At 35.3% G+C, this 24,004-nt stretch overlaps 4 protein-coding genes across 6 annotated transcripts; 1 reads left to right on the top strand and 3 right to left on the bottom strand.

The window, feature by feature from the left end:
• Positions 1-2,909: 2,909 nt before the first annotated feature.
• Positions 2,910-3,790, top strand: LOC103331515 (heavy metal-associated isoprenylated plant protein 47-like). Of its 2 annotated transcripts, XM_008234142.2 has the most exons (3): positions 2,910-2,973; positions 3,166-3,244; positions 3,339-3,790. In XM_008234142.2, the coding sequence occupies exons 1-3, from the start codon at positions 2,968-2,970 to the stop codon at positions 3,617-3,619; spliced, it is 366 nt and encodes a 121-aa protein (XP_008232364.2). In that variant the 5' UTR covers positions 2,910-2,967; the 3' UTR covers positions 3,620-3,790. The 2 variants fall into 2 exon arrangements, with proteins under 2 accessions (XP_008232364.2, XP_008232363.2); XM_008234141.3 differs by lacking the exon at positions 2,910-2,973 and having other exon boundaries at positions 2,995-3,244.
• A 3,147-nt stretch (positions 3,791-6,937) lies between these two features.
• LOC103331516 (uncharacterized) lies at positions 6,938-9,972 on the bottom strand. The gene is made up of 6 exons (XM_008234144.3): positions 9,864-9,972; positions 9,559-9,697; positions 8,847-9,076; positions 8,086-8,383; positions 7,318-7,481; positions 6,938-7,228 (listed from the first exon to the last, which is right to left on the bottom strand). The coding sequence occupies exons 1-6, from the start codon at positions 9,877-9,879 to the stop codon at positions 7,083-7,085; spliced, it is 993 nt and encodes a 330-aa protein (XP_008232366.2). The 5' UTR covers positions 9,880-9,972; the 3' UTR covers positions 6,938-7,082.
• Positions 9,973-13,067: 3,095 nt separating this feature from the next.
• LOC103331517 (uncharacterized) lies at positions 13,068-15,146 on the bottom strand. 2 transcript variants are annotated; one of them, XM_008234145.2, is made up of 6 exons: positions 14,990-15,146; positions 14,752-14,890; positions 14,291-14,466; positions 13,855-14,158; positions 13,550-13,707; positions 13,068-13,419 (listed from the first exon to the last, which is right to left on the bottom strand). In XM_008234145.2, the coding sequence occupies exons 1-6, from the start codon at positions 15,000-15,002 to the stop codon at positions 13,247-13,249; spliced, it is 963 nt and encodes a 320-aa protein (XP_008232367.2). In that variant the 5' UTR covers positions 15,003-15,146; the 3' UTR covers positions 13,068-13,246. The 2 variants fall into 2 exon arrangements, with proteins under 2 accessions (XP_008232367.2, XP_008232368.2); XM_008234146.3 differs by having other exon boundaries at positions 14,752-14,881; positions 14,990-15,082.
• A 1,252-nt stretch (positions 15,147-16,398) lies between these two features.
• Positions 16,399-18,948, bottom strand: LOC103331518 (uncharacterized). The gene is made up of 6 exons (XM_008234147.2): positions 18,894-18,948; positions 18,371-18,509; positions 17,687-17,880; positions 17,118-17,412; positions 16,808-16,971; positions 16,399-16,709 (listed from the first exon to the last, which is right to left on the bottom strand). Exons 1-6 carry the CDS (start codon positions 18,907-18,909, stop codon positions 16,573-16,575), a joined length of 945 nt encoding a protein of 314 aa, XP_008232369.2. The 5' UTR covers positions 18,910-18,948; the 3' UTR covers positions 16,399-16,572.
• Between the last annotated feature and the right edge of the window lie 5,056 nt (positions 18,949-24,004).

Below are 24,004 nucleotides of genomic sequence, written 5' to 3'. Positions count from 1 at the left end.
AGATTTAGGAGCTCCTAGAGGACTCCCTATTTTAGGAGGTAGATAGGGAGCGTGGTTGGAGTCGCATTTTTATGATTCTTCTCTAAAATTTGTCTAAGGAAGTGGTTTAGGGAGCCCATTGGAGATGCTCTTAGACCTAGGTAAAATCACGGATGGGTCGAGGTAGGATATGCTATCGTCAATCCCACTCCATCATATATACCGACCCAAATAACCTTTTTCATTAATTATTTTTGTCAATACTAAACTGATAAAGAATCGTAATGTAGTGTATGGAAAATGTAATAACACATACTATTTACCTAATACAAACATAAAATCATACAATCACACTATAATTAAAGATTTATAGAAAATTAGAGAATTAGAAAATAATTGTTGTTGTAGAAAGGAGAGGAGAAGATATTGCCAAGTTACTCACTGCCCAGCCAAGATAACAGGAAGATGCAGCAAATAAAGGTGGGAAAAGATGTTGCTGCCGTCGGGTTGCTATAGAATAGAAGAGATAAACATGCTAATGTGCCAAAAGAGAAGAGAGAAGATATCAGACCACTTCCTCTTGGAAGTCGGATGGGCAACATGTGTTTTAAATTTGGGGCTGCCTTTATAACATATGTAGGTTTTTTTTTTTTTTTTTTTTATATAAAAACTTTGGGATGGGCGGGCACCCAAACTGCCCAGCAGAGAGAGAGAGAGAGAGAGAGAGAGAGAGAGAGAGATTGATTGTTTGAATTAATAATTAAAGGGTATTTTAGGAATAATGGTGGGTAAAAAATAAGATTGTGTTTTTTTAAAGGGAGTTTCACTAAAACACCCAAAATGGGGGTTGAAATTATAAAAAAATCCAAGCACTATTTAAACATATAAACACACCCAAAACCCATCATTACACACACTCAAAACCCATTTATAAACACACCCAAAAAGTTGACTTTGGGGTTGATTTTGGGTGTATTTCTATGTTTAAATAGTGCTTGGGTTTTTTTATAAATACATGTCTAGGATTGGGTTTATTTATAAATTTGTATTTTTTAAATTTACATGGTGGGTGGGAAGATAAGGTGGGTGGGGATATAGGACAAGGGGGTGGAAATAGCGACACTCTATTTTTTTTTCCTGTTTCCCACGTTCCCTACATTAATTTTTGTATATAAAACAAAGGTTTTTAAAAAATTAAAAAAAAAAATTACAAACGATTCTTGAGATTTGCGAAATTATCACCTTTCATTCATAAAGTTTTTTTGTGCACTAATGGTTCTTAAGATTACCCTCCACACATCAAAATGGTCCATGTTGTTAGCTTCTGTCAAATTTTCTATTAAATTGATGGCGTGACATATATGTATAGCCCAAACATTCAATGATATAGAGCCACATGACTTCAAATAAAATATTTAATCTATTTTAAAACTTAAAATTCATATAAAAAATTTAAAAAGAAAATTGAGTCCTTTTATAAATAAAAAACTGAAAAACCACTTTCTCCCTCTCCCAGGGTCCCTCAACCCATCGCAGACCCACTCTCAAGCAAATTAAATCTTTTATTTTCTATTCAAATGCATTTGGGTACTCTAGCACTAATTTCTGAATCGAACCAAGTTTCTGCTCGTTGGATTTCATCTCTTTGTCATATTCTTCAATCAATGTTTGTTTGGCTCTAATTTCCCCATCTTTCAAATCGACAACTTAAGCGATTGCAATTGGGACTTACTGTCTTCAACCTGCACAATGCCCTGCAATTCCTTGGCTTTAGCTCCATCACCAAGTTAAAGTTCAACTCTTTGGCTCTGCCAATCGAGAGGCCATTTCCATCTTGAACACTTGGTAATAAAAGTGACAGAAGAGAAATTCTTATTCACTTCAATATGAATATACAAGAAGACAGTATAAGATATATATAGGTAAATATGAATATACAAGAAGACAGTACAAGATATATATAGGTACACTACGATTACAGTAGAAGAAAGTAATCCCTACAATTAAGCAAATGTACAGACCTAATATTTTCCCAACAGGTAAGTATCTTTTCCTTAGTACCAACATATCAGGAATCCCCAATTAATTGGGGAAATCAGTTAACTTTCGTAACACTTGGAGCTCTTGAAATTCGGTCTGGATTTTAAGTTTTACCTCTAAGATCATTCGAACCCATGATTAATTATAGTGTAGTATAGTCATACGGTCACATGATAAGTGGATATTTAGTAATACTATTGTTTAAAAGGGGAATATCAACTTATCGTCCACCCATATTATAAGACCGTGTACAAGTTATATCACATTATCATACTCCAATACCATTCTACACTGCTCAAGATTCCCAGAGATGAGTTTCCATAACCTATTTTTTAAGGTAGAACTCTAGGACTGCATTGGTTTAAAAAAAATAAAAATTAAATTGTGGAGGAGTGCATGCACAGCTTCCAAATTAAATAAGTCAATTTTTATATGGAAACTAGTCATGATTGATCTTTAATTTAGATTTCCTTTTTCTTAAATTCTATCTCCTAATGGCGACAAGTCATTGTACAATGAATGAGCCTGACTAGGACAGATTTTTCTTTTTTACTTTGGTTGAACATGTGATGCTTCATAATATTCTAATAACACAACTCTTGCTTACACACTAGCGGTGCTGACTGTCATTAGGGTACTACCTAATGTTGACTTGTAAATAGAGTCTTAAATCAAATTAGCAAAAATTAATTATCTAATTTTTTTGACTTAGTCTGATAGGACAGCGCACGTTGAACCCACAAAACGTGAATCGATCCCCAAACTTGTTCCCTTAAACTCAATTATTTAAGATAATCACGTGTAGGCTTAGCTGCCACTGCCATTTTAAAACGGTTGACATTATAAAAACGACACTGAGCTTCACATTCTTATTACAGCATTAGAACATCCATACGTTCTTCTTGGAAACCCCAAAGTTTAATTTTGTTCAGTATACTAGCAGACACTATGAAGGTAAATCACTTCTCCCAGAAGCACACAATTTATATATGTTCTCTCTTAATCTCTTGAGTTTGTATCGTTTTATTTAATAAGAATTTCTTCCCAAAAATATTTTCTGGGGAAAAGGGAAGAAGGCGCAGCATGTCATATTTAGTCCATGGTTTGATTCTGACGCATTTGTTTCGTTGGATGCATGACCTACAGCAAAAGATAACCATTGAGGCGCAGATTCGATGTGATAAGTGTCGGTCCAAGGCCATGAAGATAGCTGTTGCGGAAGATGGTGCCCTTCATACTTTGAAACTATGTTCTTTCATATTAATGGGAGATTTGTTTAATTAGTTCGATAATTTTGTTTATGAATTATAATGTTGCAGGTGTAATATCAGTGGCTTTCCAGGGACCCAACAGAGACAAAATGGTGATAACTGGAGATGGAGTTGATGCTGTGGACATGGCGAACTCGTTGAGGAAGAAGCTTGGCTACGCAGACTTGGTGAGTGTCGAAGAAATAACTGAAAAGAAAGCTGTGAACAAAGTTGAACCTAAACAGGAAACGAAAGCCGAAAATGCAAGACCACAACCTTGTTCTCACCATCCTCAGTTGGAATTCTACATCCATGATGCACCATCAACGAGTATGTGCACCATTTTGTGATATGTACAATGGCCAGATAAATGTTCTCTTGTGAAACAGATTCTTTTAACGTACGGTATTAGATTGATGGTTTGACAACATAACATATTTATTGTTTGAGAGAGCTTATTATTTTAAGATAGTCGTCAAGTGAGCATGTAATATCTCAAATTTCATATTGATAATGCTTTGGGGAGATCTCATCAGATACTTAAAAAGACTTAGGAATTTAAAAGTGTTAGCTGAAGTTGACTTCTGGATTCTCAAATTGTTAGACCTTACTACCCAAGATATGTAAGTTCTTAATAAGTTATAAAACCAAATATACTAACCTTGTCCAGCCATGGAGTCGAATGAAATAGTCACAAAAAGATAGAGAGATTTGATTTCGTAGAAAAAAATTTGATTTCGTGTGCTGACGCCATCCTGACGTTAGTGGTGACGTCATAGCCCCCAGGCAGGAGGGCGGGCTGATTTTGTCTTGATCCTTGCTTGGGTAGGTGGATCCCATCTCTTGCCTTGGCAAGACTTGAGCACTGAAAACACTTCTGAGGGCCTAGAGGACCTCTTGCTTGGGCTGGTAGGGAGCTGTGGAAATGCTCAAAGTAACATAAGTTACTTTAATTTGATAGAAATGAGATATTGTCCTTGGACTGCTTCAAAGTGAAACCATAAGAATAAAATTGACCAAATTAAAACGACAGAAACCAAAGTAGTAAAAATGACAAACTACAAAGATCAAAAGTAACTTTTTGCTAATATACCTAGCAAGCTGAACAATACTTGAGCTAACAGAAAATGCATGTGAAAAGTACACCTATACTTCGAGATAGAGAAATATAATAAATAAACAATGCAAAAAAAAAAAAAATCGTGGGGTCGTGTCCGTGTATGGTTGACTACAAATCTTATTAAATACACCAGCCGAGAAAAACAAAGTTTAAGCAAATATCAATTAAACAATTAAAGAAGGACTACATTGTTAGTTATAGTCAGACGCCACAGTACGTTTTGGAGATAAAAAAAGATCATTTGTTTTGCAAAGGATTTGTAGCACAAGTGATTAAGTATTTCTGTCATTAAATTAGGGCATTATTTCGAGTTAGTTTTTAAAGCTTAGCGGGTCCTTTACACTTAAGTAGCATAATTAGTTGGATCGAAATTAAAAGCAGGGGTATATTATGTTCCTCCTGTCAACAAATCATGTTGCATAAGAGTGGTCAAGCTGATTCCTTATAGTAACTGGAGCTTTGTCAAAATAAATTCAAGGCATCACTATTAAACATTATTCTACAAATAATTCAACTCGGAAAGAAAAAAAAAAAAAAAGCGTTGTTATTAGCACATGATCTCACATTTGAATTTTTTTATAATCCCATTTTCGTAGTGGCATTGATGAAATTAAAATAAATAAAGAATAGATAAAAGAAGACACCAAGATAACTATTTTATATAGTGCTCCCCCCAAAAAAGTAATAAGGGAAAATATTATATTAATCTATTTTATGTGGTGCTCTAGCTTGCGATTGAGTGAGTAAGGCTACTTAGTTAGACCAACGACTGAGCCCATTTGTATAAAGACACTCGCTTAATCCGTGACGACATATCCCGATTTTTGTACTAGTTGCACATCCTTATTTCAGTAATGTATTATCGTCATTCTCTCAAAATAACAAAACATACATTGAAAAAAACGCACCTACTACAAATTTAAATTATATATAAACCTATTGGTAATAGGCCTAAAACTCTAAAAACGTGAGAGAGAGAGAGAGAGAGAGAGAGAGAGAGAGAGAGACTCTAGCAAGAGAAAAACTCAGGCGCGACTACTCCTTTGGGGGTGATTGGCTTCTCTTGCCGTTTTTTTTTTTGGTCGAATTTCTCTAGCCGTTTGGGCTAGTTTGTTGGCTGTGCATGGTTGTTTTGTTTGTCTTCTTTTTCTAGATTCAGAGCTCTTGCTTTAAATCTACTTCATATCTTGGTGGTTTATTTTGTTGTGCAAATAACTCCCTTAGGATCTTGTTGTTGATGGACTTCAGACAAACACAATGATGGATGTGTCAAACACTCACACACAGAGAAAATAACCGAGTACAAATGACACAAGTATTTATAGAGGTTTAGAAATTTGCCTACATCTTCTTTGATGATCTCCTTGAGAAATTTCACTAATGAAGATAGGTTACGATTTTGATTTCTCTCACACCCCTTGCTCAACACTTTGATGCACTTGTGAACTATCTCACACTTGGTTTTCTCTCTTCTCACTCTAGCTTCCAGCCACACTTCTTGTCTTGCATCTATTTCCCTTCTATAATGCTTGGTATAGATATGCCTTTGAACCTAGGAGGAAGCTTCCTCTTGTTGCACATTCAACCTTCAGCCACCATACATAGATCCAGTGCTAATCAGCTCATCCTTAAATTAGCATGAATAGCAACTTCATAGGCTCACGAATTGGGCTTCCCTTAAGAAACTGATGACTTTGAGCCGTTCATCTTGCAGTGCAGAATGTAATCTTTCCAACCAAATGTTATTTGGGCCAATCCAAGGTTGGAGGAAGGATTTAAGGCCGAAACAAATTGCTAACTCAGTTTGCACGTTTTTGCATCATTTTGCACATTTTCCTATCTAAAGCCATCTTGCTACCTAAAGCTCAATGAAATGAATGATAAACACAAAATAGATTAAAAGCAAAAGTTTAACTAAAAAGCATAACCAAATCATAAGTTAGAAAGAGTACAAAATGATATATAATTATGCACTAATCAGCTACGTCGATGTCAGTGAATGTAGCATCAGTTGCTGTGATGATGTGTTTTGTGTTGTTGAAGCAGTTATCGTGAAACACCATTGTCGCCATAATATAGTTACAGTTTTGGCCCACATATACAAGGATTTGACTCAAGTTCACTTTTTGGAATTACAAAAAAGGAAATTGTCGGATTGTGTGGATTGGGGTTTAGCCAGTATGGCGTTATGAGTCTCTTCAATTGTTGAAGAGGATGTGGAGTGGTAATCTTGTTTCTTTGTTTGTTCTTTAAAAATGTACTGTGTTTTGTATTTTAGTTTTTGTCTTTCGATACGGATTTACTGTTTTTGCCATTGCACAGTGGATCTGTATTTTAAGTCTGAGTACAAATGCTTTTGGCTGCTAAATCGAGGATTTAAGTCTTTATATATATATATATATATATATATATATGTAATTCTATCAAGATCAAATCAACATGTTGTTGTCTATAGTCATTGGATGTACCCATCGTCAACACTATGGCTGCTTTGTACTTTATTATGTTTCATCAATAATTACTATCGCTTTTCTATAATAAAAAATCATATATAAACCCAATTACATTTATTGCAAAAACAAAACATTATTTATTATTCATTGATGAATTCAAACTTGAAAAGTAACTGATAAAATCGACACATAATTGGGACATCTCCGCAACATGGCTTCAAATACAATATCTCTCTATTTTTAGGACCCATGCCTAACCAGCATTTCAACTGCAACAGATAATATATCATCCCTCAGGAACCCCTTTGAAGGGTCATTTAAAGTTCGCAACGGCATAAAATCTAACCAACCAAAAGTGTTGTCCGAGGACAGGAACCAGTGTTTGCCTGAAAACAGAAAAATCAAATTTGTAGAGATTTTTCAAGTGAGACCAATGAGTTGAAAAGTATAATTAGGAAGATACAAAAATAGGTACCTGTTCGTTCGATATGGTGTAAATTAAAGGCTCGATCCACTACCCGAAGCCTGAATTCTGCATAAACGCTGGGAAGGGTGTACAAATCGTCGGCCGATCGTAGGTAAAGTGATAGTGATATGTCCTTATGTTGCCCGTATCCTTTTGGATAAACACATAGCTGCCTACAATTAGTAGAAAAAAATGATCCCTTTTAAAAAAAACCCAAAAAAAAAAAAGAAAAAGAAAAAAAGGATATTGACTATGGCCAGTTAATCTTAGGTATTACTTATTGCGTCATAAAGGTCAAACGTATACATGTACAAAGCACACAAACAGAAGAAGCAATATAAGATAATTATAAAGGTTAGCCACGTACCAGCTCTATTGAGAGTATGAGGCTCGAAAGTCCAAAATGTCCTCGAATTTAAATATAACATGGGTAGTTATGTTCTATAAAAGTAGGACTTATTATCTAATTTCGTTTTTAATTTTAATTTTTTTAATATGAAAAAATGTAAACTTATCATATTATTCTCATTTAATTAATAATTTCAATTCTTAATGTTTGAATTAACCAAAAGGTATTTTCTGGTATTTTGAATGTTTCACCATTCTATGCATTTTATTTTATATATATGGATATAGATTAATTTTGGTAAAAATTATTAATTCCTAACCCAAAAAAAAAAAGAAAAAAAAAAAGGGAAGGTCCAACAATTCATCAAGCCCACAAATCAAGTACCCAATATTACTCTCCAACAATTTAATTGAGTGAAAGTGCCATACCATTTTCTTTCTCCAAAAATGATCAGATTTGGACATAAGTGCTCCAGCCCAAATTGTGACGAGAAGTTTACCAAATCATAACGGAAAGGGGGTCTGAACATGGAATTGTTTATCCGGGAAAGAGATTCTCTATATCTCGTCCTCCCACTCGTATTAACAAAAACCTCCGCCCCAAATGTGCAGCAGTCATTCAGAAGGTATCCCTCAGAAGGAAGCTCGAAAGTATCGCGGGGGAGAAATTTTGCAAAACCCACCTCCGTTGTCACGCGATCAAATAGGCTTAATGTTCCGGCACGATCTGCTCGTACGTCAACATGCAAATTCAAAGTTAATTAAGTACATGCGTGTGTATGTAAATAGTGGCAGAGTCAGAAATTTTATCAATGAGGGTCAACCTTAAATAACGAGAGTGAAAATTTTGCCTAATTAATTGACCCATTCGACTGAAAAAATCACGAGAAATCTTAAGAATTTTGAGGTGTGTTTATGCGTTAGAAAATCGATACTATTAGAGCCAAGAGGGATTTTATAGTGTACTTTAATTGTTATAGGATTTAAATAGTAAACAAAGAGAATGAGAAAGTTAGTAAACTCAAAAGATGAGAAAGGTCAGCCATGTAATCTAGAAAGTAATTCAATCAAATGCAACACATACAAAAATAAATTACCAAAAGATGAGAAGGGTCAAGTGAACCTTGTTGGCCTTAATTGGCTTCGCCTATGTATGTAAATAAGAAATAATATTATAGTAGAGTCTTCACCTTCGACGGTAAGATATTTCTGCTGTTTCTGATCAAATACAAACAATCTAAAAGTGGCATAAACGTCTTCCCCGTCACTAATACCATTGTATACTGATAACAAAGAACGCGGTGCACTAATACCACTGTGCACTGATCTCAAAGAAGGAACGCTTGATTTTGCTGTTGCCAAGTAGAGGGAGATGTAACACTGTCCATTTATCATTTGACTTGGGTAAAGTGCCAACCTCCTGCAATACAAACTTACAAGTAATTATACATCTTAAGATTTGCCTAAATACAGTGCAAAACTTCGAGTTTATGTATGTATTCATGTATCAAATTATTTAAAAAATCTTGAGATAATAATCAAATGATTATATGGTTTTCGATGAGATTTAAAGAGTAGTGCAGTGGGTGGAATCACAAATTTATCAACTGGTGGGCTAGCTAAAGTTATTAGTTTAATAATCTAATAATAATTTTCTTTTGTACTTCTAATTTCTATTGTCTTTTTAGAGATAAAAATCATATAAACTATGCTAGTTCCTCGAATGCAAGACTACATGCCAATTTCTCGTAAGCTTTAGCATAAAACAAATATAAATTAAATGCAACCAAAAAACACATATTATCAAAATGAAAATATGTTCAACAACATAATTGAAAGTGGAATCCCGCCTTTTGCATAACGGAAAGACAACAACGTTAGTAGATGACGGGAAAAACCCACCATTTGTGACCGCCAGCTTCAAAGGCACTAGATTCATACTTTGTTGCGCTCGTGGCTGATAATGAGGAGTACGACTTTATTTCCAACTTAAAGTGATGTGGTGAAGCGTCTCTTGAGTATGTTCTCATCGCTTCAATATCTTTACAAAAAGCACAAGAAAATTATGGCAGAAAGCTTCAGTGAAACCAAACATGTTTAATTTAGAGTTTCAAACAACTTGTTTAATATTTTACTCTATTGGAAATCAAAAGACAAAATGCATGTCACGATTTTATGGAGAACAAAATTGTGAGGACAAAACATACCACGTCTGTTCGCCATTGCAGTCCAGTGCCAACTGACCGCGGATTGGTACTTCAGCACAGAGGCAGGAGCACCCACACATACATATACGAGAGAGAGAGAGAGAGAGAGAGAGAGAGAGAGAAGAAACAATAATTGAAAGGAAGTTGAAAGTTGAATTCTTCTTTATTTGGTCATAGTTGACGGTCTTTGACTATAAGTTTTGTTTAAATTCACAAGCAGCCAAAATAAATAATATGTAATATCAATTTGGACAATTAAAAAAAGTTGAAACTTACCCATCCACTATGAATGGCTTGACTAAAATATATTTAAGTACACCGGCCAGACCAAAGTTTATTATCTAAATAGCAATAATTGAACATTTAGAAAAAGACCACATTTTGTTAAGTAAATTTAGGTTTTAGACATAAAAAAAATTTCACTTTTGAAAAAAGCCAAAGATTTTTCAAAAAAGACAGAAAAACCTCTCAACTTTCAAATAAAAGACATGCAAATGTAAAGGATTCCTTAGGAAATCTAAAAATAAATTAGGGCAATTTGTCCATTTTGACTTCTTTTAAAAAAATTTCACTTTTGGAAAAAGCCAAAGATTTTTCAAAAAAGACAGAAAAACCTCTCAACTTTCAAATAAAAGACATGCAAATGTAAAGGATTCCTTAGGAAATCCAAAAATAAATTAAGGCAATTTGTCCATTTTGACTTCTTTTAAAAAAATTCTCTCTCCTTTTGCTTTTTCCAAAGTCTCCCAGTATACCTAGTAAGATAAAAAAATACTAGAGCCAACAGAAAATGCATGTACTTGGAAATGTATAGTTTAGATTAATTTAATTTAAATTATCACTTATATAAATAAAACCACTAACTCAACACTCTGAAACTAGTACATAGATAGACCCATAACTCCACCACTAACTAATCACGAGAAGCTTCATTATTACTATTTCAATGATGATGCCAACTGTGGTTAAAAATTTAAGAGGAAGGATGGATACCATTGGTGTTAGAAATATGCCCTTAAAGCCAACTATTGATGTGATAGTTAGAGTTAAGGACATCTTTGATAAAAGACATATTATGTTATCAATAGGCAAGAAATGTTATTTTATACATTAAATCATCATATATTATCTTTCAATATGTAGAACAACCATAGTCCAAGGAATACACAAGTTGATATGATAGCTATGTAATGAGATTGCATACATGAAGACTTCTCATCATCCCTAAATCCTGAATATGTTCCTGGTCATAGGAATATTGATTGGGCGTCAATATTCCGTAAAGACCAGTACACACAATATCGTTTCTGAAGTTTGTAAATAAAACAACGCCTTCTGTCGTGTATCCCCGATTAATGCAGCCTCAGATGCTTCAATTGTCGATTCTAGAGTATTGAGCGAAAGGATATGTAGGAAATGGCAAGGTCTCAAGTCATTAAGTGTGGAGACACATTGATATGTGTGTAGGTGCTTGTAGAAGAACAAATACACTGAACATGATCCAACACACGAGTTACAGCATAGAAGTCTTTACTCACATCTCAAGCTAGAACTCATAAATTGCAATGGTGCAAACTAATCCTTATACCTGAGGCATCATAGATGTTTTGTGACTATGTTGTTAATCTTTGAGGGCACTATACGATCATGTGATTAGAAGTGCAAATGAGGAGAAATGAAATGAGGAGACACAAGTCAATGGTTGATAATCAAATGTCAAAGCTAGCGGTCAAAAGTCAACAAAGACACTAAAAAGACTTCGGGCTCATTTGGGACTGCTTTTTTAGGAAGCACTTCTGCTCATAAGCGCGTCTAACAAAAGCATTTTTATTATAAAGTTGTTGAAAATTTCATAAAAAATCAAAGTGCTTCCTAAAAAAGCACTTAGGAGTGCTTCATGGAGAAGCACATGAAGAAGCATATGACAGGTGCTTCTCCAAAAAGCACTTCTATGGCCAATAAGCACTTCTAAACTTTTCTGCTAAACGCTATCAGAAGCGCTTTAGGTTGTCAAAAAGTGTTTTTAGGCCTTCCAGAAGCACTCCCAAACAAGCCATTCTATTGCTTATAGTGATCAAGTCAAAAAAGTACTAGAACCATGTGCACACATATATCCTGATAAAGAAAGACCAAAAACAATGGAAATCAGGTTAAGAGTTACTGATCCATGGTTCATGTGAATGGCTGGCTTGACCATAAGGCTTATTCAAATACACGGACCAAAAAGAATTATTATGTAAATAGCAAGTGGACAATTAAACAAAGACTACATGTATATCGACATAGAGAAAGACAGAAAACAATGCAAATCAAGTTGGAAGATACTAATGTCTAATGGTTGAGTGACTATAAAGTTTGCTTTTAAAAAAAGCAAGCCAATAAAGTTTGCTTTTAAAAAAAGCAAGCCAAAAGAAAATAATAGGAAAGAGAAGACTACAACATAAGTTATAGTCAACCCAAAAAATAATAAAGTTGCACATAAGTGATCTTAGGTTTAAACTTCCATGATGCATTGGCATTATGTGTGAAACTCTATTCTCCCTTATTGAACACCGTCTATCTGTATATTGAAGTTAATTTTCGATGAGCTTAATGATTTTCTGCTCATTGGGGATTTGAGCCCTGCTAGAAATGTTCACCATCGTTACCAGAACTCCCAAGAAGTCGTTAGCATCAAGGATATGATGGTTGGGGGAGCTTTGATTGTTTAACATGTGCACGAATCAAATATAGTAGAGAGTTCTTGGATTTATGATCATGTTTGTGCAAAATATCTAATGCAAACAATTTGAAGTTGACAAAAACCTCCATCGATCCTCCCAACCCTGAGGATACGCATGTTCGTTTGGACCAAATAACCAAATTAAGGCACAGGTTAATGAATGTAATTAATTGGGCTAGTATTTTAGTTAACTGGGCTGGGTCTGAAGTCATCTATCCTTGCACTTGTTGTCTTCCCTCCTCCCCTAATGTCGCTTAATAAGAAGTGATACTCATAAGATGAATATCAACTGTATGCTGCATTTAGTCATGAGCGTCGACTATAGTGTCATGATTGAGGTGTCATATTTAAGTTCAAAGTCTTAATAAAAATCAATGGTTGGATCCAAATTCTTATGTTCTTGTCCACTCAAAGTATCTAGCACAAGAAATTAACAATCATGTCTTTCCTTAATTATGCAAAACCTTAAAAAGAGTGGTATCTAGCACAAGAAATTAATCCTTTATTTATTTGAACAATTCAAACATGAAAATTATCTGATAAAGTTCACACAAATTTTTATATATTCCAAATACACCACTCTGCAATTCTAGCACAGCATATACACACAGGGCTCCGAATACTATTCAAAGATCTGCAAACATCTATCTTAATCATAAAACTATGGGTTTTTTAATATTCTAGGAGCATCAACCACAGATAGCGAGCATATTTCTACTTCAACAGTTAATACATCATTCTTAATGAACCCCTTCGACGAGTCACGGAGAGTTTTCCACGGCATAAAGTCTGGGAAAACAATTTTGCGGTTTGAGGAACAGAACCAGTGTTGAACTGAAACAGAGAATCAAATTTTTAGAGAACTATGTAAAACAATAGTAATGTTCTCTTGTAAAACAATAGTAACTAATCTAGGATAGCCGAGTCTAACTCTCCATATAGCAATAGTTGTAAAGGGAATTACCTTCTTTTTCAATAGTATGTTTACCATGGACTCGATCCAATACCCGAACCCTGAATTTTGCATAAAAGCTCGGAAAGCTCTTCCAATCTTCTTTCGATTCTAACATAAATGACAGTGATTTGTTCTCTGGTTCTCCGTTCTGACAAACACTTAACTTCCTAAAATTAATAAACACAACAAAGTTACAATGATTCCCGTATAAACTTCCATAGCGAATAAAAGGATTGCATAATGTTTCTTTTTATATGGAGTGTGAATAACAGTTCTCTTTATACATATACGTAAGACATATTGCACGTACGTACCATTTTCTTCCTTGAAGATGAAATTTATCTGAAGATAGACACTTTGGGTCACGTTTTGATGAGATGCTTCCCAACCTAAACTTACGGACACTTGAGGTTGGATTTTTGAGTTCCCGAGGGGGAAGATATTCGTCAAGAGTTTTCGTTTGGCCCTTATGAACAAAAACCTCTGCCCCGATTCTGCAGCAATCGTCCCAAACGTATCCCTCAGAACGTTTCTCGAAAGTCGAACGGAGAAGAAATTTTGCAAAACCCAACTCCTGCCTCATCTCCTCATGAAAGTGATTTACTTTTCCAGAACCATCTGTTATACATAATTTAATCACTAATAATGTATGAACTTTGATAATGAATACTTTATGTACATACATAACTATAGACATATAGTTAAGTCAACTATGAGCAGATAAATCAGATATGTTGCAGAGAGTTTCACCTTCTATGGTCAAGTATTCCTGTGTTTCAGGTGTATTCTTGTATAAAAACAATCTAAAAGTGGCATAAACTTCGGCCGGCGACTGCTTCCCGGACACACTCCCTATTAATACCAAGAAGAGGGAGATGTAACCCTTCTTACTTGTTGTTTCGTAATTTGGGTAAAGTGATAGCCTCCTGCAACACAAATTACAGTTTTTTTAATGTCTCTCTTTAAAATAAGGCTAATTTCATTTCAGTAAATAAAAAAATTCAATCAAACCATTCAGTTTAACCATTAAAACTGAGATCAAAATAAAATTAGCTAGATCAGTAGCTGAGAAATATCAGTCAAAATGATATTAATTTGGCTGAGAAATTAGCTAGGCAGTTTTTTTTAAAAAGAAAAAAAGAAAGAAAAAGGAAAGCAGATAATTAAAGCAGCTTTCAGAAAAGAAAAGAGATGTAAAGAAACCAACGTACCATCTGTAACCACCAGCATCAAAGACACCAGACTCGTACTTTTCTGCTTTGGTGTTTGATAGCAAGGAGTATGGCTTTATTTCCACGATGAAGTGCTCTGGTGGATACTCTCTTTTGTATTCTCTCATCTCTGGAATATCTTCAAAAAACCAGAAGAAATTCATGGCAAAACGAAGCAAATTATTAATTCTATTCTATGAGAAGGAAACTTGAGAATTCAGATATGAGCAAAACATACCAAATTTCGCCATTGCAGTTGCAGAAATGCTGACTGATCGTGGATTAGGACAGAGTTAAGACAGCCACATATAAAGATGGAGAAAGTGTAGAGAAAGTCAATTAAAAGAAGACTCCATAAAGTCAGATTAATAGTTCCAGAGCCAGGTGTACATGTATATCCATGTGGCTTAACTAAGATGCACCGGCCAGGAAAAAGTACATTATCCAAATAGTAATAATTGAACCTTTAAAAAGGAGACCACATTATTTGTTATAATTAAACTTTTGTGTGTGAGTTTTCTTCTCTAGAAATTCGTGACCAATCTCATGTAGCCAACATTTGATAGATATCGGGCCCACTTTACTTAATTGTCCTTAATTCAGGTAAATCATTCATGCATATGTGCATTGCATTCATTCTAAAATTTTGAAGTTTCTACTCTCAGTTGACTAGTACATGCATTGCATTTCGTGCTGCCTAACATTTGCAGTTTTTACTCTTATTTGCCTAGTGCCCTTCAATGGATAATAACTTCATCTTGTACTTAAGGTTTTCATGTGCTTCAATGGAGAATCAGTTTAGAAATATGAGTGTAATGATTTGAAGTTTCATCTTCTTAATCATTCATATTTGCAAAGTTTGGCTCTGTGTTTTGAGAGAGAGAGAGTGTTCTTTGGGAGAAAATGATTTTTCATTTTTATTCTAAAAATCTTCTTAATCACTCATATTTGTATTGGACGACTAGTTTTGAATACGACTTATCTGCACTAATAGCATGTTTACTAATCCATAATCAGATTAGGAGGAATTAAATTGAGGAAGAGTTGGATTGAGGAGAATTAGATTCCGGATTCCTACTAAAGTTGTTTACTAAACCATATAGATTGAGGAGAGTTAGATTCCATATTCCTATTGAAGTTACTTATTAAACCATATAGAATTGGGGTTGGAGTGATACTAATTACTAAAATATCCTCGTTGTTGGGTTAAAGTAGATGACAAATTTGAAAATTTTAAATTTGTATGCGGATATAATGGATAAAAAAGATGAATTCCTAATGGGTTGAATCTCAACGAATTAGAATACCACATTCCACTTAAGAATTGAATACTTCCAAAATCTGGAATTCAATTTCTAATTTTGTGTGAGCCCACTTCCTTTTAAATTCATTAAGTATTTGCTTTTTCAAAATTTGCTACCATGCGAATGGCAGGTCAGCAGAGTCATTAGGTACTAGTTTGGTCACCTGCTACCATTTTTCTCAAAATTAAAATAAATAAAGAATACACCATAGAAGAATCCAAGATAACTGATAACTATGTTAGAGTGCTCACCCCAACAAAAATACACCTGCTACCATTTTTTTTAAAAAATTATTTCGTCTGTTTGTGTGGATTACAAGCGGTACACCAGCTAGCGTACACAGTTCTAACAACAAAACACTCTGCTAATTACTTTTATTCCAAATCAAAACATTATTATTTCTTATTCATATTCAATCCAAAAACTTAAAAGGTAACTGATAAAATTGACACACAATATATAATTCAGAAAGGGCTTCAAACACAATTCCAAAGATGGAAACCATCTCTCTGCTGTCTCACAACGACGTAGACACAGCCAGCATTTCAACTTCAACAGATAATATATCACCCTTAAGGAACCCCTTTAGAGTTCGCAACGGCATAAAATCTGGCCAACCAGAAATGCAGTCTGAGGACGAGAACCAGTGGTTGCCTGAAACAGAAAATTAGAGATATTACAAGTGAGGCCAATGAGCTGATGAGTAGTAGATAATCAGGAAGATGACCAAAAATATGTGTTAAGTGAATTACCTCTCCGTTCAGTATTGTGCGTCTTAAGGGATCGATCAATTACCCGAACCTTGAATTCTGCATAAACACTGGGAAGCGTGTCCAAATCGTCGGCCGATCGTAGGTAAAGTGATAGTGACTTGTTCCTCTCTTTCCCGTACCCTTTCGGATAAACACATAACTGCCTACATAATTAGTAGAAAAAAAAGAAGAGGTAATGATCCCGGCCAAAAGAAAAAAAAATACCAATCTTTTAAGGGTGAGAACCTACATTTGTATGGTAGTCAAAATTGTCTGACAACATAAAATACTCGACTATGATTGTGCATACCATTTTCTTCCTCCAACAATGATCAATTGTGGAAATGCGTACTCCATGTCAAATTGTGTGGAGAACTGTCCCAAATCACGACGGAAAGTACGCATGCGAATGGCAGGTGTCTCGAGGGAAAGCGATTCCCTGTGAAGTGTCCTTTTATTCGTAGAGACGAAGACCTCGGCCCCAAATGTGCAGCAGTCATTCGAAATGAATCCCTCTGAATGGCGCTGGAAAGTATGAAGGGGAAGAAATTTTGCAAAACCTATCTCAGTCCCACTCTCAAATCGGCTTAATGCTCCGGCCTTATCTGTACAAACATAGCGCAAATTCAAAATTAGTTGAGTACAAATATTATTAGCCATCTCCACTCATTGCCAATTGATTTTAAGTGGGATAGTATCAGAGCGTGCTATTCACACGTCGTTGAGCCCAATGGCTAACATACTCTCACGTCGCCCAAAATATGTTCTTCATTTAATGTACGTATATATATATATTAATTTATTTATTTATAAATATCTGCAGCATTCAAATCACGTGTTTATGCAAATCAGACATAGAATACGTATCAGAGACTTTACCTTCGACGGTAAAGTAATTCTTTTGGTGGTGATCAAATACAGACAATCTAAAAGTAGCATAAACCTCCGCCTGCCCCCTAAGAGCTGACACCACAGAGTTAATAATACCATTATTCTTTGTCTTCGCCTTTGCCAAGTAGAGGGAGATGTACTTCTCTCCATTTATCATTTGACTTGGGTAAACAGCCAACCTCCTGCAACACAGACTTACAACTAAATTATATATCTCCAGATTTCCCTAAATACAGTGAAAAGTTTCGTGTTAATGTTGATGTTTTAGAACATTAATCTGTTGATCAATTACAAACAATTAGCCAAATGGAAGTTTATGAAGATCTCTAATTATGATAATAAATAGGTGAACATAGTACTTCAGGTAAACAATGAAATCTTGTTATGATAATCAAATGGTTGCATAGTTTTTTATTTCATTGATCTTTTTGTAAGAAACGATCCTTGAATACAATGCAAAGTGAGCCCAAATCCAAACGCAAGTCCATGTAAAAGCAAAAAGAAAATAAAAAACAAGAGATCCGTTTCTTTTTTTCTTTTTTTTAAAAAGAGAAATTAGCTAGGCAATATCTTGATCAGCATCCTTATTTAAGTGGGAAATGCATGTAAAAGATTAAAGGAAAAAAAAAAAAAAAAAAAAAGCTAATTTAGTGGATGACTGAAAAAACCCACCATGTGTGACCGCCAGCTTCAAACACTTTAGATTCGTACTTTTTTGCTAGCGTCGTCAATAAGGAGGAGTATGAATTTATTTCCAACTTAAAGTGAAGTGGTGGAGAGTCTCTTCTGTATGGTTTCGTCACTGCAATATCTTTACAAAAGCAGAAGAAAATTATATGGCAGAAAGCTTCAAGTGAAACCAAATTGATAAACATGATCTAAATAATAGGAAAAGGGTAACGGCATCTAGCCCAGTGCAAAAGGGTCTTGACTTGCAGACTAAAAGTTTCATGTTCGAGTCATTATGGAATCTTAGTTGTGTGCGTGTGTATGACAAACCCCCTTCCCGTGTATTTTAGACTATCGCTTATACTAAAAAAATCATAAGAAAGGAAAAAAATCGAAATATTTGATAAATGATTCATTCAAATTATACTTATTTAACATTTTACTCTATTGGAAATCAAAAGACAAATGCCGGTCATGATTTTATGCAAAGGAAATTTTGAGAGGGCAAGGTAGTAGCGAAACATACCAAATCTGCTCGCCATTGCAGAATACAAATTTTTCAACTAATGATGCCGAATTAGTACGTCAGTACAAAGGAAGGCGCACACACACATATATATACATATAGAGACATGGAGAGAAGATAATAAACATTGCAAAGGAAGTTGAAAGGGGGATTTATTTTTTTTATTTATTTTTATTTATTTTTTTTCTGGTCAGAGGTGACGGTCTTGACTTTATGTTTTATATAGATACACTGAAGCCAAAATAAATATTATGTAAATATCAATTTGGACAATTAAAAAAGACTGAAGTATTAATTATAGTAAACTCAAAGAATATTAGAGCCATCGGAATTAAGATGCATGTGCGCATCATACATGGATGGACATAGAGGAAGACAATGAACAATGCAAAAGGTCGAACGTTACTATCTATGGTGGTTGTATATTGGCTTCACTATAATATATATATATATATATATATATATATATATATAAAAGACTACATGATTAAATACATAGTAAACTCAAGAAGTACTAGAGCTAGGCCTCATCATTTGGCCCGCGGGCTCATGGGCCGATGGGGGCCCGCCCGGCCCATTGGAAAAAGCCCGGCCCGACCCGTTATGGGCTTTGAGATGGCCCGCCGCCTTGGGCTAGGCTGGGCTTAGGTGTCTGCCCGGCCCATAGGCCCGGCCCGATTAAGCCCAAGAAAGCCCGGCCCACCCACAAAAGCCCGGCCCGTTAGGCCCGCATAGATATATAATTATGTATAAATAAGAGTTTAGGATTAGGATTATATCACTTAAATCACATATATAATTTGTTTCATTTCATTTACTTTTCTTTACTCATTCCTAGTTTATAATTGGATGATTAGCACATTAATTTGTGTCAATTATTAATACAACAATTATATATATATATATAAATAAGATGAACAATATATCATATCACTAAACATAATCATATCACGAAACATAATCATACTACTACCACCAAATATAATCATGTTTTTCTTGAACACATCACCAAACATTTACATATTTATTTATACCATCCTTTAAAAAAAATATCTTTTTGATACTTATTATTTTTTTAAATTATTTCTTAAAACGTATTATGGTCTAATTATGTAATAACCTCAAAAATAATACTTTGTTTTATTATTTTTGTGGAAAATCTTATTAAGTTGTGTGACTTTATTGAGTATTTTATGAATTTGGTTTGATGTGAAAATATTGGAATTAAGTGAGTTTAATCTCAAATTTAGACTAAAATGCCCTTATGATTAAGTTTATGATTTTTTTCGAATGAAGTAGGCCCGTTTCGGCCCGGCCCGTTGGGCTTAGCCCAGCCCGGCCCAATGGGCTTTCTCAAGCCCGACCTATGGGTTGGGCTTGGGCTTTGAATTTTCTAAAAATTGGCCCGGCCTGCCCAATATTTTCTCTCTCTCTTTAAAGCCCGGCCCGGCCCAAGCCCGTTAAATTTGGGCGGGCTAGCCCGCCCGGCCCATTGACGAGCCCTAACTAGAGCCATCAGAAACTTCGTGTGTGGACATGATTGCCTCATTATCAATTTTTCAATTAAGAAAATTGACGAAACTTATCAGGAGTGATTGCGGCCAGAGGCGACATGGTGGTGCAGCCAGCAGCAGAGGCTGAGCTGTGGTGGAGCAAGTTATACGGTGGTGGGATAATTTTATGGTTAATCAACTGAATATTAATTTTCTTAGTTTCGTTCCTAGAAAATTAATCTAAAGTTATTGAGGCAATTGCTATAACATTTGCGACTCAAACTTGGTGTTTCTAGAAATTTCAATTAGTTAGGTCAATTACTCATGTTCATAAATAAAGAAAGACTATCGAATATTAGGCAGTTCACACAAGTCAATGACTATAAGGTGTAGAGGCAGAGCCACATGCAGGCCTGCCATGGCCGTGGCCCCCAAAAACTCCATGAAAATCCCATTATTTCTTAAGCGTCAATTACAATATTAGTTAAAATATAACTCATATAATCTTGAATTTATAGTACTAACCCCCAATAGCTCCGCCATTGACAAGGTGGAATGTTTTTATGTAATGATATATGTAGGAATCTTATTTCTATTTCATTTTCGAAGAAAACCAAGAAGACTATGGAATGCAAAACGTCTTAGTTTTTTCTTTTCGTTAAATGAGGAGACGTTCATTTGTAAATTGTAGGAACCTCTCTATTTTTAATGGGAATGATACGTAGGAATGTAACAAATGCAGAGACATATAAGAATTATATCTTTAAAAAACTAATTCTATAGTCTTTTACATCTCACCCATTTGACAAGTGATAATAATATTGTTTTCAATTTAGATACAGAATTCCCCACCGTGCCCAAATGCCAAATTTTATTTATAAAAAACTATAAAAATAAACACGGATAGCAATAACAAATATCTTCTTTTACTTGATGAATAAAAAAGGAACCTCTTGGAAAAAAAATTTAAAAATAAAAAAGGACCCTCTGGCAAAAAAAGAAGAACAAAAGGACCCTATTTGCAATTGCCAACATATTCTTTACATCTACAAGCAATTCATGAGCACCCAAAATCCTAATTTGATGATTCCAGTTTTGAATAGCAATGGAACCGTATAGAACATAGATGGGTTTCATAAGTGTGTATTTAGAACCATAAAAATCACAACAAATTCACCAATTATAGGCAAGTGAACCTTGAATCTACAAAAACAAAAAATGAATGATTAATTTATGGAAAAAAAAAATTTAAACATGGGAAGATAATACATATGGAAAATACATACGTATGGGATAATTATAAGCTGATAATGAAGAGCCTTGAAGTTGAGGTAGGATTTTATCTTGAGGATGACTCTTATCATCTTTGAAGAATATTTGCCTTCTCGAATGATTTCATTGATTCAGTGTAAACATATTTTACACAAGAAGAGTTAAACTCTGTGTAGAAGGCTAGGACTAGCACAAGATAAATACTGTGTAGAATATTTGCCTTCGCAATATCATCAAGTGTCTCATTTGGGAAGCAAAACTCGACAAGTATGTGAACACCCAACCTGCACAACCTCCTTACTAAAGACACAGATCAACATGATCTCCACTATTAGTGGCGAACTTGTAACATCCTGACCCAATTTAAGGGTTTATTTAATTATTTAATTGTGAAATTACAATTTTGTCTTTGGGGTACAGGTACTTTAGTCACTTTTTTATCCTAAATGATTTTGGGGAATTGAGTGGCACCGTTGCGTAGAGTTCGCCAATATGAGTTTGTAGACAGGCAGCATGCTCAGTTCCAAGTTGTAACGAACGTGTAAAGGTATAGAAACAAAAAGGACGGAAACAGAGTTTTAAAATTTGTTACTATAGCAAATAGTACCCCTACAGTACATTTGCTACAGTACCCCCACCCAACCTTATTTCTCTTCTTCTTCTCCCGCGGGTCGTCACTCTCTCTCTCTCTCTCTCTTCTCATTTTCACCACCGTGATGCCTCTTTTTCAGGTGACAAATTCATCTCCGTCCGGCAACCCAATCCAACGAAATTTGTTCTAAAATTTTCGTCTCCCTCTCCTCTACACAACCCAATACTTTTCTTAGCTTGAAACCATAGGGATAGTCGACAGTATCGACTGAAAGTTTTGGCAAAGGTCAATTAGTTTATCCTTTTAAATTGGGGTTAAAAAGCATTTTAGTAAGGTGGGTTTGTCAAAAGTTAGTTGGCGGATGGGAAGCAAGGTTCGTCATAGATTTCGAGAGGGAATCTGGGGCGGGTCCTGTCAATACTACCTTGGCTGGTACATTCTAATGCTCTCTGAAGCACTCTGTAGGTTCTTATGCCCATCAGGTCTTTAGTGCTGAACGAGAGCACATGCCAAAGATGTCAAAGGTTAGATGGGAGCCTATTACCCAGCGAGGAGAAAGAGCAAGGTATTATCTTCCCTCATAATGATCGTTTGATAATTCGGGTTGTGCATTGTTGTGTGTGTGCGTGTGTGTTTTGTTTTTTTGTTGTTGCAGATTTGGAGTTTTTGCTTCAGATCTACTTCAAATCTTTGTGGTTCATTTCAATATGTGATTTGGAGATAGACAAGGGTCTTGAGTGGCTGTCGGTGCTCTCTATCTCGGCGGAAGCGACATCGTCGACGTTAATGAGGGTAGCATCGGTTGCTATGATGGTTTGTTTTGTGTTGTTGAAGCAATTACCGCGAAACACCATTTTCTTCATGATATAGTTGCTGTTTTGGCCCACATATACAAGGATTTGGCTCTAGTTCAGATTTTGGAGTTGCAAAAACGGAAATTTTCAAATTGTATGGATTGAGGTTTAGCCAGTATGGTGTTATGAGTCTCTTCAGTTGCCAAAGAGGATGTGGAGCGGTGATCTTGTTTCTTTGTTTGTGTTCGTCTAATAATTCTCAAGAACTCTTTAGAAGTTTGATGTGTTTTGTATTTTAGTTTTTACCATTTATGCCATTGCGCGATGAATCTGTATTGTAAGTCTGATTACAGGTGTTTCTGGCTACTGAATAAAGAATTAAGTCTTTTTTGGTTTAGGCGTAATTCTCTAAAGATCAAATCAACATGTTGAGAGTGTTTGTCTCACATTGAAATGTTAAGGGACCTAACCTGGGTTTATAAGGAGTTGGGCTACTCCCCCCATTACCAATTGATTTTGGGGTGGAATCTCAACTTCCTTCATGGTATCAGAGCGGGTTGCCCACGTGTGAAAGCCCAACGGCCCACGTTACCCAAAATGTGTTGTCCCCGTGTTAAGCTTGAAAATTCGCCACACGTGCGAGGGCGTGTGAGAATGTGAAGGTAAAGAGTCCCACATTGAAAAGTTGAGAAACCTAGCAAGGACTTATAAGTAGTTGAAGGAAGTTGAGATTCCACCTCAAAACCAATTGGCAATAGGGGGAGTAGCCCAACTCCTTATAAACCCAGGCTAGGTCCCTTAACATTTTAATGTGGAACAAACACTCTCAACACGCCCCCGCACATGTTGTGAACTTTCAAGCCTAACACATGAACAATACATATTGGGTGACGTGGGAACATGTATGGCCGTTGGGCCCAACACGTGAAGCCTTGCTCTGATACCATGAAGGAAGTTGAG

Source organism: Prunus mume, linkage group LG5 (assembly GCF_029339155.1).
Source record: "Prunus mume cultivar Tortuosa linkage group LG5, ASM2933915v1, whole genome shotgun sequence".
Classification (NCBI taxonomy): Eukaryota; Viridiplantae; Streptophyta; class Magnoliopsida; order Rosales; family Rosaceae; genus Prunus; species Prunus mume.
Note: the sequence above shows the minus strand (reverse complement) of the source record. Positions and strands in the feature narration are given on the sequence as shown.

Coding starts and splice junctions, on each gene's coding strand:
- LOC103331517 (XM_008234145.2), bottom strand. Junction 13,708..13,854: donor CATCTTCAAGGAAGAAAATG/GTACGTACGTGC, acceptor TATTAATTTTAG/GAAGTTAAGTGTTTGTCAGA. Junction 13,420..13,549: donor ACATACTATTGAAAAAGAAG/GTAATTCCCTTT, acceptor TCTCTGTTTCAG/TTCAACACTGGTTCTGTTCC.
- LOC103331516 (XM_008234144.3), bottom strand. Junction 9,077..9,558: donor GAAGCTGGCGGTCACAAATG/GTGGGTTTTTCC, acceptor TTTGTATTGCAG/GAGGTTGGCACTTTACCCAA. Junction 7,482..8,085: donor ATTTTTGGAGAAAGAAAATG/GTATGGCACTTT, acceptor TACTAATTGTAG/GCAGCTATGTGTTTATCCAA.
- LOC103331515 (XM_008234141.3), top strand. CDS start 3,103: ATGTCATATTTAGTCCATGGTTTGATTCTGACGCATTTGTTTCGTTGG. Junction 3,245..3,338: donor GATAGCTGTTGCGGAAGATG/GTGCCCTTCATA, acceptor ATAATGTTGCAG/GTGTAATATCAGTGGCTTTC.
- LOC103331518 (XM_008234147.2), bottom strand. Junction 17,413..17,686: donor GAATTACTTTACCGTCGAAG/GTAAAGTCTCTG, acceptor ATGTTTGTACAG/ATAAGGCCGGAGCATTAAGC. Junction 16,972..17,117: donor ATTGTTGGAGGAAGAAAATG/GTATGCACAATC, acceptor CTAATTATGTAG/GCAGTTATGTGTTTATCCGA.